This window comes from Capra hircus, chromosome 15, assembly GCF_001704415.2.
Source record: "Capra hircus breed San Clemente chromosome 15, ASM170441v1, whole genome shotgun sequence".
Taxonomy (NCBI): domain Eukaryota; kingdom Metazoa; phylum Chordata; class Mammalia; order Artiodactyla; family Bovidae; genus Capra; species Capra hircus.
In genome coordinates this window covers 37,665,774-37,676,531 of record NC_030822.1, presented here as the reverse complement: position 1 = coordinate 37,676,531, position 10,758 = coordinate 37,665,774, and the positions used below count along the sequence as shown (strand labels likewise).

At 42.1% G+C, this 10,758-nt stretch overlaps 1 protein-coding gene across 1 annotated transcript; it reads left to right on the top strand.

Moving 5' to 3' along the window:
* LOC102184705 (olfactory receptor 478) lies at positions 3,531-4,460 on the top strand. Its single transcript, XM_005701187.2, has one exon. It carries the CDS (start codon positions 3,531-3,533, stop codon positions 4,458-4,460), a length of 930 nt encoding a protein of 309 aa, XP_005701244.2.

Below are 10,758 nucleotides of genomic sequence, written 5' to 3'. Positions count from 1 at the left end.
TTCTTTTCCTCTATTTCTTTGCATTGATTGCTGAAGAAGGCTTTCTCATCTCTTCTTGCTATTCTTTGGAACTCACATTCAGATGCTTATATCTTTCCTTTTCTCCTTTGCTTTTCGCCTCTCTTCTTTTCACAGCTATTTGTAAGGCCTCCACAGACAGCCATTTTGCTTTTTTGCATTTCTTTTCCATGGGGATGGTCTTGATCCCTGTCTCCTGTACAATGTCACGAACCTATCCAGGTCTTGAAGTTGTGTGCTTCTGGGGGGGCATCCCTTTGCAGTCTGTGTGTGCTCAGTGGCTTTGGTGGGAGATCTGGATCTGAAACTAGCAAGGACCATGACTTCTCCTGGCAGCCACCTCCTTGGTGGGAATTAGAGCTGGAGATAGAGGGGCTGAAGTCAGAGCCTGGTGTAAGCCATGGATTCTCCTGTGGCATGATGGTGGTTGCTGCATTGGTGGGGATATTGTTGGAGCCAGAGGGGCTTAAACTGCAGCCTAGAGAAAGCTGCATCATTCTTGAGACATGCTGGCAGTCACACACTGGTGGGGGGTTGGCAGAGAGGCTGTAGCTGGATATTGGGGTGGAATGTTCTGGGGCAATCTGGCAGGTTAGCCAGAGCACCAGGAACTTTTCAATCTTCTACCTTTGCACTGGGATGGAGAGCAAGTGAGTCTGTGGCTGTACTCTTCAAGAGCAGATCTCCATTTTTTACTGGTAAGCCCCCCTGGTTTTCCAAACCAGGAAATGGGGCTTATCTTCCTGATGCTCAACCTCAGGGCTGGGATGCCCAATGTGGGGCTGAACCCCCTTCTTTTTAGGGAGAATCCCTGAGCCTGTGATATTCTCTTCCTCCTCTGGGTTGCCCACTGCAGGTGTGGGTCCCAACTTGAGCACTTCTCTTCTACCTGACTCTGTGTGGTTCTTTGTTTCATCACAGAGTCATTCTTCTAGTTTTCAAGTTGTCCTCAGAGAAAATTGCTCCATTTGTATTTGTAATTTTGATGTGTTTGTGGGAGGAGGCGAGCTCGATGTCTTCCCAAGCTGCTATCTTGATTCCACCTTCTACCATTTTATATTTGAAGTTTAGTTCTTAATCTAATATATTAAACTTAGAACCAATATTTAGCTGTGAGATAATTTATTATATTTCTGATAATTATCAAATGGAAGTGTACAACTAGATAAAAACACAGAAACAAAAAATTTGATTGCTTGAGAGTTGACAGACCCCTCAAAGATCAGTTACATTTGTGTGAGGTGCACTGTTCAGTATTCACTTGAGAATGTGATAATGACCCTTGGTGCTGTTGAATTCACATTTGAATCTAGAGAATCTTCAGAGATTTATCCTCAAAGGCAAATAATGAGATAGCACAGGTGTTATATTACAGCAATGAGTTTGAATTTATTACTGCAAGATGAATGAGTTTTCATTTTAAGAGGTAAAATTTTTCGCTTTTGTGAGTTAATCAGTTATACTGACTTAGCACACATGAACTGATTTTTCAATACCCACTTGAGAACACTTTACTCTCTGAAGTTGTATCTGTACTTACAAATCACAGTGGAAAAATTGGGCAGATGCTATCCAGCAGTAATGTAGCAAATAACCTTGAGTGAAAGTCGCTCAGTCCAATTCTTGGTGACCCCATGGACTATACAGTCCATGAAATTCTCCAGGCCAGAATACTCGAGTAGGTGGCCTTTCCCTTCTCTAGTGGATCGTCCCAACCCAGGAATCGAACCCAGGTCTCCCGTACTGCAGGCGGATTCTTGACCAGATGAGCCACCAAGGAAGCCAGCAAATAACGTTAGTTGAATTAATCTAAGTTTCACTAATTTACTTAGTGTACGTGCTGTGCTGTGCTTAGTCGCTCAGTCGTGTCTGTTTCTTTGAGACCCCCTTGTACTGTAGCCCACCAAGCTCCTCTGTCCATGGGGATTTTCCAGGCAAGAATACTGCCATACCCAGCTCCAGGGGATCTTCCCAGCCCAGAGATCAAACCCAGGTCTCCCACATTGCAGGTGGATTCTTTACCACCTGAGCCACCAGGGAAGCCCAAGAATACTGGAGTGAGTAGCCTATCCCTTCTCCAGGGGATCTTCCTTACCTTCCTTCCAAACCAGGGTCTCCTGCTTTGCAGGTAGATTCTTTACCAGCTGAGCTACTGGGAAAGCCCACTTAGTGTATAAATAGGCTTAATTCAAGTGATAATGATTCCTCATTTTTTCACCCATAAGACCAGAAAATTACATAGTCTTTCAATGATATTTAAACTTGGTATTTAGCCACAAGTATCATACTATAAAATTCACTTAGTTTAAGATGCTTTGAGGACTTACTGTTTGTAAATATCTTGGAAAAACTTCCTTTATTTATTGTTTGGAAGACTTAAGCTTAGAGGCAACCAGAGGCTTTAGACAAAGTTGAAAATATTAAGTCAAAAAACTTGCAGATGAGTTTCAACCTGGCAACTTGATGAGTGAAACTGAGTACACTTCTTATCTAACCAGGAAACTTATTCAGCAGTATATTATGTTGAAACTAATATTATTTGTTCTATTTTACTCCAATGTAACATCATGACATGAGGAAATAATCAGATTTCTTTGAATGTGTGTAGTTTAATTATGTCCTAGATATTAAACATGTAACATTTTGCATAGAGATTATACTGATGTTTCAAACTAGTTGAAACATTTAGTTTTTAATTATAAATGTTAAATAAACATAATACATTTATAATAGCTGATTTCATTTGTAACTTTAAATTTCCTTTCCATTTCTTCTTTGTCCTATTAAGAAAATTGTGTTTCTCCTTTTAAAAATGTGATCTTGTTTTATTGATTGAAATTGTAAACTTTGTAATGAACTAGGTATCTCATTTATACTTTACCTTTCCAAAAGTAGGAAAGTAATTTGCTATCCACCCATATCCAAAAGACTTGACTTCATCGTAAGTATTATTTAATTTCATTTATAGCATACTATATAGTTACTGAAGGAATGGACTAGATTCAGACTACCAAGATGAGAGTCACATCTTGATTTTACCACTTGCTGTGCAAACGTAGCTGTTATATTGCTAAAGTCAGTTTCATCATCTATACATGAGATAAAAATACATATTATTTTATATAAATTAAAATAGAACTATATAGAAAATTATTAACCCAAGACCTGCCATTTAGTAAATATTCAATAAATGTTAACTATTACATAAAGAGAAAAAGATACACATTATTTGAAGCAGGTTTTCCAGTGTTACTACTGAAAACAATGTTTAGCATATATAATATTCATTACATAAATAAATAAACTTTTCTACTCTAAAATTTATATTAAAATAAAAGAATGTACTTTTTTTACTCTAAGGTAAAAAAAATCAGTCCAAAACCATCTTGAAAATAATTTGTTCATTTCAATAATAACCTCTGTGTATTAAGAACAAGGAAACCATCCAATTAAAAATTTCTTTAATGTAATGTTTCATCACAGGTTCACTACAATAGGAGCTACCTTATCTCATGGATTCCCTGGGGCATGGGAACCACACTGCAATAACAGGGTTCATCTTACTGGGCTTAACAAATGACCCAGTCCTTCGAATCATCCTCTTCACGATCGTCCTCTGTATCTACCTGGTGACCATATGTGGGAATCTCAGCACAATCATTCTTATCAGAATCTCTTCTCAGCTCAATCATCCCATGTATTATTTTTTGAGCCACTTGGCCTTTGCTGACATAGGCTATTCATCTTCTGTTACACCCAATATGCTTGTAAACTTCCTGGTGGAGACAAATACCATCTCCTACCCTGGCTGTGCACTCCAGCTCGGTTCCGTTGTTTTCTTTGGGTCATCTGAGTGCTTCCTTCTGGCTGCCATGGCATATGATCGCTTTGTGGCAATTTGCAGCCCGCTACTATATTCCACCAAAATGTCCACACAAGTTTATGTTCAATTACTCACACTGGCTTATGCAGCTGGTTTTCTCAATGCTTGCTCTTTTACTATTTGCTTCTATTTTTTACTCTTCTGTGGACCAAATCAAGTTAATCATTTTTTCTGTGATTTTGCTCCTTTGGTTGAGCTCTCCTGTTCTGACATCAGTATCCCTGCAGTTGTCACCTCATTTACAGCTGGCTCCATCATTGTGGTCACAGTGACTGTCATAGCTGTATCCTACGTCTACATCCTCATCACCATCCTGAGGATGCACTCCACCGAGGGGCGCCACAAGGCCTTCTCCACCTGCACGTCCCACCTCACAGCAGTCACTCTGTTCTATGGGACCATCACATTCATTTACGTGATGCCCAAGTCCAGCTACTCAACTGACCAGAACAAGGTGGTGTCTGTGTTCTACATGGTGGTGATCCCCATGTTGAACCCCCTCATCTACAGCCTCAGGAACAATGAGATTAAGGGAGCTCTGAAGAGAGAGCTTTGTTAAAAAACTTCTCACTTCCTGCTCTGTGCATCCATCCTCCTAAGTTCTTTGATCATTCTTAGGATCATTACTCTGAACTCTTTTTTGGGTAGATTGCCTATCTTCACATCACTTCTTCTGCAGTTTTATGTTGTTCTTTCATCTGAAACATATTCCTCTGCTGCCTCATTTTAAGCTGCTATTTATGTTTTTATATCTGTAGTGCGTGTGTGTATGCTCCGTTCTTTCAGTCGTGTCTGACTCTATGCAACCCTGTAGACTATAGTCTGCCAGGCTTCTCTGTCCATGGGATTTTCCCATGGGACTGGAGTGGGTTGTCATGCCCTCCTCCAGGGGATCTTTCCAACTCAGGGGTCGAACCCATGTCTCTTGGGCCTCCTTCATTGACAGGCAGGTTCTTTATCACTAGCGCCTCCTGGGAAGCCCATATCTGTGGTTGAACCTTGGAGAACTGGCCCTCTGTAGGAGGCATCCTACACATACATCCTAGCAGTGCACTCTCCTCTCATTCCACAAGCTATATTCTCTAGGAATCCCCCTAAGAGGGTTGTGTGGGACCTTCTGTTGTGGTGGGCCGACTATGCCAGTAGACTGGTTGGCTGCCAGGTTCAGCCTTGTATGGAGGCTGCTGGCTGCTGTTTAGCAGGGTCTGGTCATGAGGTGGCTGGTAGTGGAACCCTACGAGGCCCCAGGGCTAGCATTGGCTCACTGGTGGGTGGATCCAGGGTCCTGAAGACTCTGGGACTGTTGTCCACCTACTGGGAGGTGAAGCCAGGCTCTGGGTTAGTGCTGGTCTACTGGCAGCCACACTCCAGGGTCCAGGGGTTCCGGATCTGATTTCAAATCACTGGTAGGGGGATTTGAGGGTCCTGAAGGTTGCATTGGTCTGCTAATGAGCAGGGCCATGGCCCAGCTTGTCTCAGGTCAGGATCTGCTCTACATTCTTGTGTCTGTCTCCATGGGTGAGACTAGTCTAGAGGTTTATGTGGACTTTCTTGTGGGAGGGGCTAGTGTCTGCCCACTGTGAGTGGAGTTGTGTCCTGGGCTGCATCTAGAGGCAGCTGTGGGCTCTTTAGTCTTTAAGCACCCTGTCTGCAGAAGGCTGGGGCTATGTCTCTGCCCAGCTAGTTGCTTGGACTCAGGCGTCTCAGCACCTGTAGGCTGTTGGGCTAATGAGCTGGAGGAAAATTTCCAAGATGGCGCTTGCCAGCATCAGCCACTACCAGTACCAGCATCTACATGATAGACTCTGCTCCCAGGAGTGGCTGCTGCCAGTGTCTTTGTCCCCAGGGCGAGCTATAGCTGCCCCCACCCCCTCCAGGAGACTCTCCAGGATCTGCAGGTAGGTCTGGTCCAGGCTCTTACAATTACTGCTCTTGCCTGGGGTCCCAGTGCCTGTGGAATTTTGTGGGCACCCTGAGAGGAGTCTCTGTTTCCTTAGCCCTCAGGGGCTCCTGAAATTAAACCCTGTTGACCTTCAAAACCAAATGCTCTGGGGGCTCATCTTCCTGGTGCTGGACTCCTAGGCTGGGGCTCAGAACTCTTGCTCCTGTGGGAGAACCTCTGCAATATAATTATTCTCGTTTGTGGGTCGTCGCTCAGGTTGGGGGGTGATGGTGTTTGATTATATTTTGAGTCTGCCCTTTTTACCTATTTTGGTGCTTTCTTTATATTGATATATTTAGTTGTAGAAGATCTCTGATAAGTTCTAGTCTTGTTCATTGATGGTTGTTGTGCAGATGTGATTTTGGTGTGCCCCTGAGATGGAAGTGCGCTCAGGGTCCTTATACTTTGCTGTCCTGACTGCTCTCCCTAAGGTTGAAATGACCTTTGAAGTCATCTTTTCCTGTGTTTTGTTTTCCTTTGTGCTTAGCCTCTCTTCACTTACTTACAGTGCAGAGACCTTATACCTAGCACTGCAGACCACAGTTCCTGCTGTGCTGACAATTCAGCTTGGGGGTGAAGAGAGAGCTTGCTAGAAATGTGTGTTCTTAATTTGTTTTTTCTTTTTTGTATTTGATATAATGATGTACCATAAAATAATAACAAAAGGACAAAGGGTGTCTGTGGTCAAAACATATTGGTCTATATGTTATTAGCTAATGTGAAGGCTCTTAGTAAAGGTCGGGGCTAGATTTTTCCCATATCAGAGAGTAAACTAGAGGCCCTTAAATAAACTGAAATTTAATTCTTAATTAGTAACTCAAACTGGTTAACATGAAAAAATAATCCTTTGAAAGTTCTTTTAAGTTTTATTCATATCTTTTCAAAAGTTGTATGCTGGTACAAGTCAAGGAAGGCTATTGGACTGTCAAGCCTTTAGGACTGGGTCCATTTCAAAAGTAGCTTGTCTTGGAATGAGTATGAAAGTTATAGTTATGACTGAGTATATTCTGAGAGGAGACAACCAAGTGGAGCCAGACAGTGAAATTATTAGAGACATTCTTTTTGCATGGATATCTGCTGGTGATGGTCTTTTTGGACCCCTAAAAATCTATTCTGTGTTCTTAAGTCTGACTCCAGCCTAGTTATATTAGACTTCATAAAGAACAGAGTAAATGCCCCTGACCAAAACTGCTATGAATTCTGCAGGTCAAAAACAGGTGATTTCTCTGTGGAAATAAGCAGGGTTCCTGAATTCCTAGGGAGTGATAAATAAGCTCTTTAAGTGACTTGTTTGTGGTCAAATGCACAGCCTAATTTTATGTGTCAATTTGGCTAGGCTACAGTGACCAGTTGTTTGGTCAAACATGAGTCTAGATGTTGCTGGGAAGGTAATTTTTAGATGTGATTAACATTTAGACTTTAAATAAAGCAGACTACTGTCCAAAATGTGGGTGGCCCTCATCCAATCAGTTGAAAGCCTTAGGTGAAAAAACTTAAGTCCTCTTAGAAAGAGGGATTCTGTCTCCAGGCTGCCTCTGGATTCAAGACTGTGACATCAACTCTTTCTGGAATTTCCAGTTCCCTGGACTGCCCCTTGCATTTTGGAATTGTCAGCTCTCACAAATGTGTGAGCCAGTTCCTTTAAAACCACCACCACCATCACAGTGGCTCTGTTTTCTCTGGATAATCCCAGCTAATAGAACTCTCACCATCTCTCCTTTCCCCTCTCTTATTGTCTTACTTCTCATTCTCCATATACCAACCATGGCATAAATCTAACAGATTAATTCCTTTGTTAATATCCCCAAAGACTTTAAGTAAAGGTAACAATTCTTAACATGTCTTACGAAATCCTGAATGTGGCCCCTGTTGCATTTCTCGCTCTCAACACTCCTCCCGCACTCCCCAGACTCTCCAACTCTATGTATTATTGGTCTTCTTTTAAAAACCATAAATATACCCACATTCTTTGCCACCATATGACCCTCTCACGTGTAGTGACTCTACTTGAATGCATTTTCCCCCTCACCTGGGTAACATCTACTTAGGCTATACGTACCCACTTAAATGTTTCCCATCCTCCTGGAAACCTTCCTCAGGCTTCAGACCAAATTAAATACACCTGTTACCCTTCTGAAGCACCCTGCATATTTTTAAGAATATTCAATGCACTTGCAGCTACAGATTCAGTATTTGTTTTCTCCAAAATTCTGGACTCTTTATGCAGACACCTTTAATGTCTTGCTTTTCCTCTGTGTCTGTCTTTACATGATTTCTGGAACATAGTAAGCATAAATGTATATTTAAAATGTATGAATAAAACATTAATAAATGAATGGATGAATGAAGTTTTTGCTCTAGCATGAGCCACTGACTTGGTAGCCTTTGAATCTGTTGAACATCAACCTGATTCAAATTCACTGAATGTTTGTGTCAGATCCTGCTCCACCTATGATAGGCCTTTACACAAACCCATGCTCACCACAGTTACGCCACTGCCTTGACCCTGTTTAACTCAGATTGGCAACTATCATTTCAGCCTGTCTTAGTAAAAGCTATGTAATCACTCTGCTGAGTAGTGTCTCCCTTTCGTCTTGGCATGGCTGGAGACACAGAGGAGAGTTAGAACTTGTACAAGACAAATGTTAGTGTAGCAGTAGCTAGAGTGTTAGCAAAGGAGCTAACAATAGGAGATTGTTTATTACCTTCCAGTTACAGTTCTTAGTAATTTACAAGTAGTGATCCAATTAATCCTCAGAATAACCCCAAAAGGTGTTTTTTAATTCATCCTTTTCAGAAGCTGTAACCGAGACACATAAAGGTTAAGCAAAAGTTCAGAGTTACAAATATCCTCTTAATACTCTGATTTCTTTTAAGGTACATAGTTTCTGTGGTCAGGCAGAATGAGGGGCTCTTTGAAAATACTTCACCACTAGAGGGACTTTCATCTGTGACACATTTCATTCCCTTCTGTTCAAAGTATGCAGACTTCTACATCTGGATATGTCAGACGAACTTGTATTAGACCAAATTTCTGCCACAAAGTCAGTAAGAAGCTAGAAAAATATTGTTAAATGTTTGAAGGCATAGACTTCTCATTTCATAAAAGATGAAGTTGCTCTATACCCCTTAGGTTCTCCCTCTTATTAAAAACATCCCCAGATAAAACAACAAACAAACTTAGGAAGATCGTAAAGAAGATGGAGAAGGAGGCAGACTCCTAGGGACTTTACACCTGAGGAAATCCCATAGGCCTGAGTCCCTGTGTTTTCTTATTGCTTCCATATATCCCGGAAAGGATGCTGCACAAGCCTCCAACCCAGAACCACCAAGAGACACAAAAAGACAAAGAGAGTTCAAAGATAAGTCTGGTCCTGCTAGCCAAGGAACTGGGAAAAGGGTGACCTAACAGAATAGAAAACCTTTTGGCAATACCTGCCCTATTGCAGACAAGCGAGAGTGGAAAACCATACCTGTCTCCTACCTGCAGGATTCACCGGGGCCAAGTAGGGAGCTATTTTTTACCTTCCTCCCCAACCTTTGATTCGTCTGCTGGGGTATTGTCATGGCGGGTCCAACAGGGAAATGAACCTCCCCTGGTCATCTGGCAGCAGTGAGAGAATGTGAGGGGTGCTAGTTGGTACTCTATTCCCCTATAATGATGACCTCACCCTTGTAAGTGAGGCCCAATGGGGATCTGAGTTCCACCACTACCTTCACCAACAGAGCAGTGTGAACCAGCTCTCAACATCCTCCCTTCCCTAGAGGCAGGGGGTCCAGCGAGGAACTGACCTCACTTGGAAGAGAGGAGGTGTGCAAGGCAGTGAAGTGTTACCCTATAATAGGGAAGGAGACAACAGGGCAATGGGAAAAGCTGAGCTTGTCTCTCCCTCAACTACCAGGAGGCAGCAGAATCAGCACTCCATTTTTGGCCAAATCTGTATGCTCAGCAGGAAGCTGAAGTCACACACACATACACATACCCTAGTAGTTGCTGTGATGGAGGACATCCTCCTAAAAAAGATTGAATCTGATCCAGAGTCTCTTAATATGACATCCTAAATGTCTCTGTTACAATAATAGTCATTGTCATACCAAGAACTAGAACAGTTCGATGAGGAAAGGTAACATATGCCTACATCAAAATGAAAAGGATGCTGAAATTATCTAACAAGGATTTCAAGGAGGTAGTAAACAAAGCTTCAACAAGCAATCATTGAAATTCTATTTCTTTGTTGAAAAAATTTCAGCAAAGAAATAGAATTATAAAATATAACCAAGGGAAATTTCTAGATCTTAGAAACATAATCTCTAAAGTTAAAAGGAAACAATGGGATGAAGCAGAAGTGTCAGCACTGTATATGCCATCAGCATATCTTCACAGACTGAGTCACTGTCCTTGGCCTCAAATAGCCAAAGCCAGCAAATCTATAGTGTATGCACACCACAGTGAGAAGCAAGTTGAGAAGGCCTTATGCCTCCTCTTGGCAGAAGGCATCTTCATGACTATTAACCCAGTGAAGACCTAGGAAATCATAATTAAAATGAAGCTGCCCACCAACACAAAGTCAGCACAAAAATAGCCATTTCACAAGAGAGTATAGTCACAAGCAAGGCAGACCATAGGCAAGACATTGCAAAAGAAGTGCAGGTTGGTGTTGGAGTCACAGAAAGACAAGTTGAATACAGTGGTGACGGTGCACACAGAAATCAGGAACCTAACGACTACCCAATCTGCCAACGTCAGTTGAAAGTAGACCTTATTGGTCATGAGGATGGAGTAGTGGAATGGGTCGTGCATAGCAGTATACCAGTCATAGGCATGGCAGCCATGACGAAGCAGTTACTGCCGGACAGGAAGAACATCTGCGTGGCACACTCAGGAAGAGAAATGGACTTGCTGTCTGATAGCAAG

What these genes read in the sequence shown, in the direction of transcription:
- LOC102184705 (XM_005701187.2), top strand. Translation starts at nt 3,531, where the DNA reads ATGGATTCCCTGGGGCATGGGAACCACACTGCAATAACAGGGTTCATC.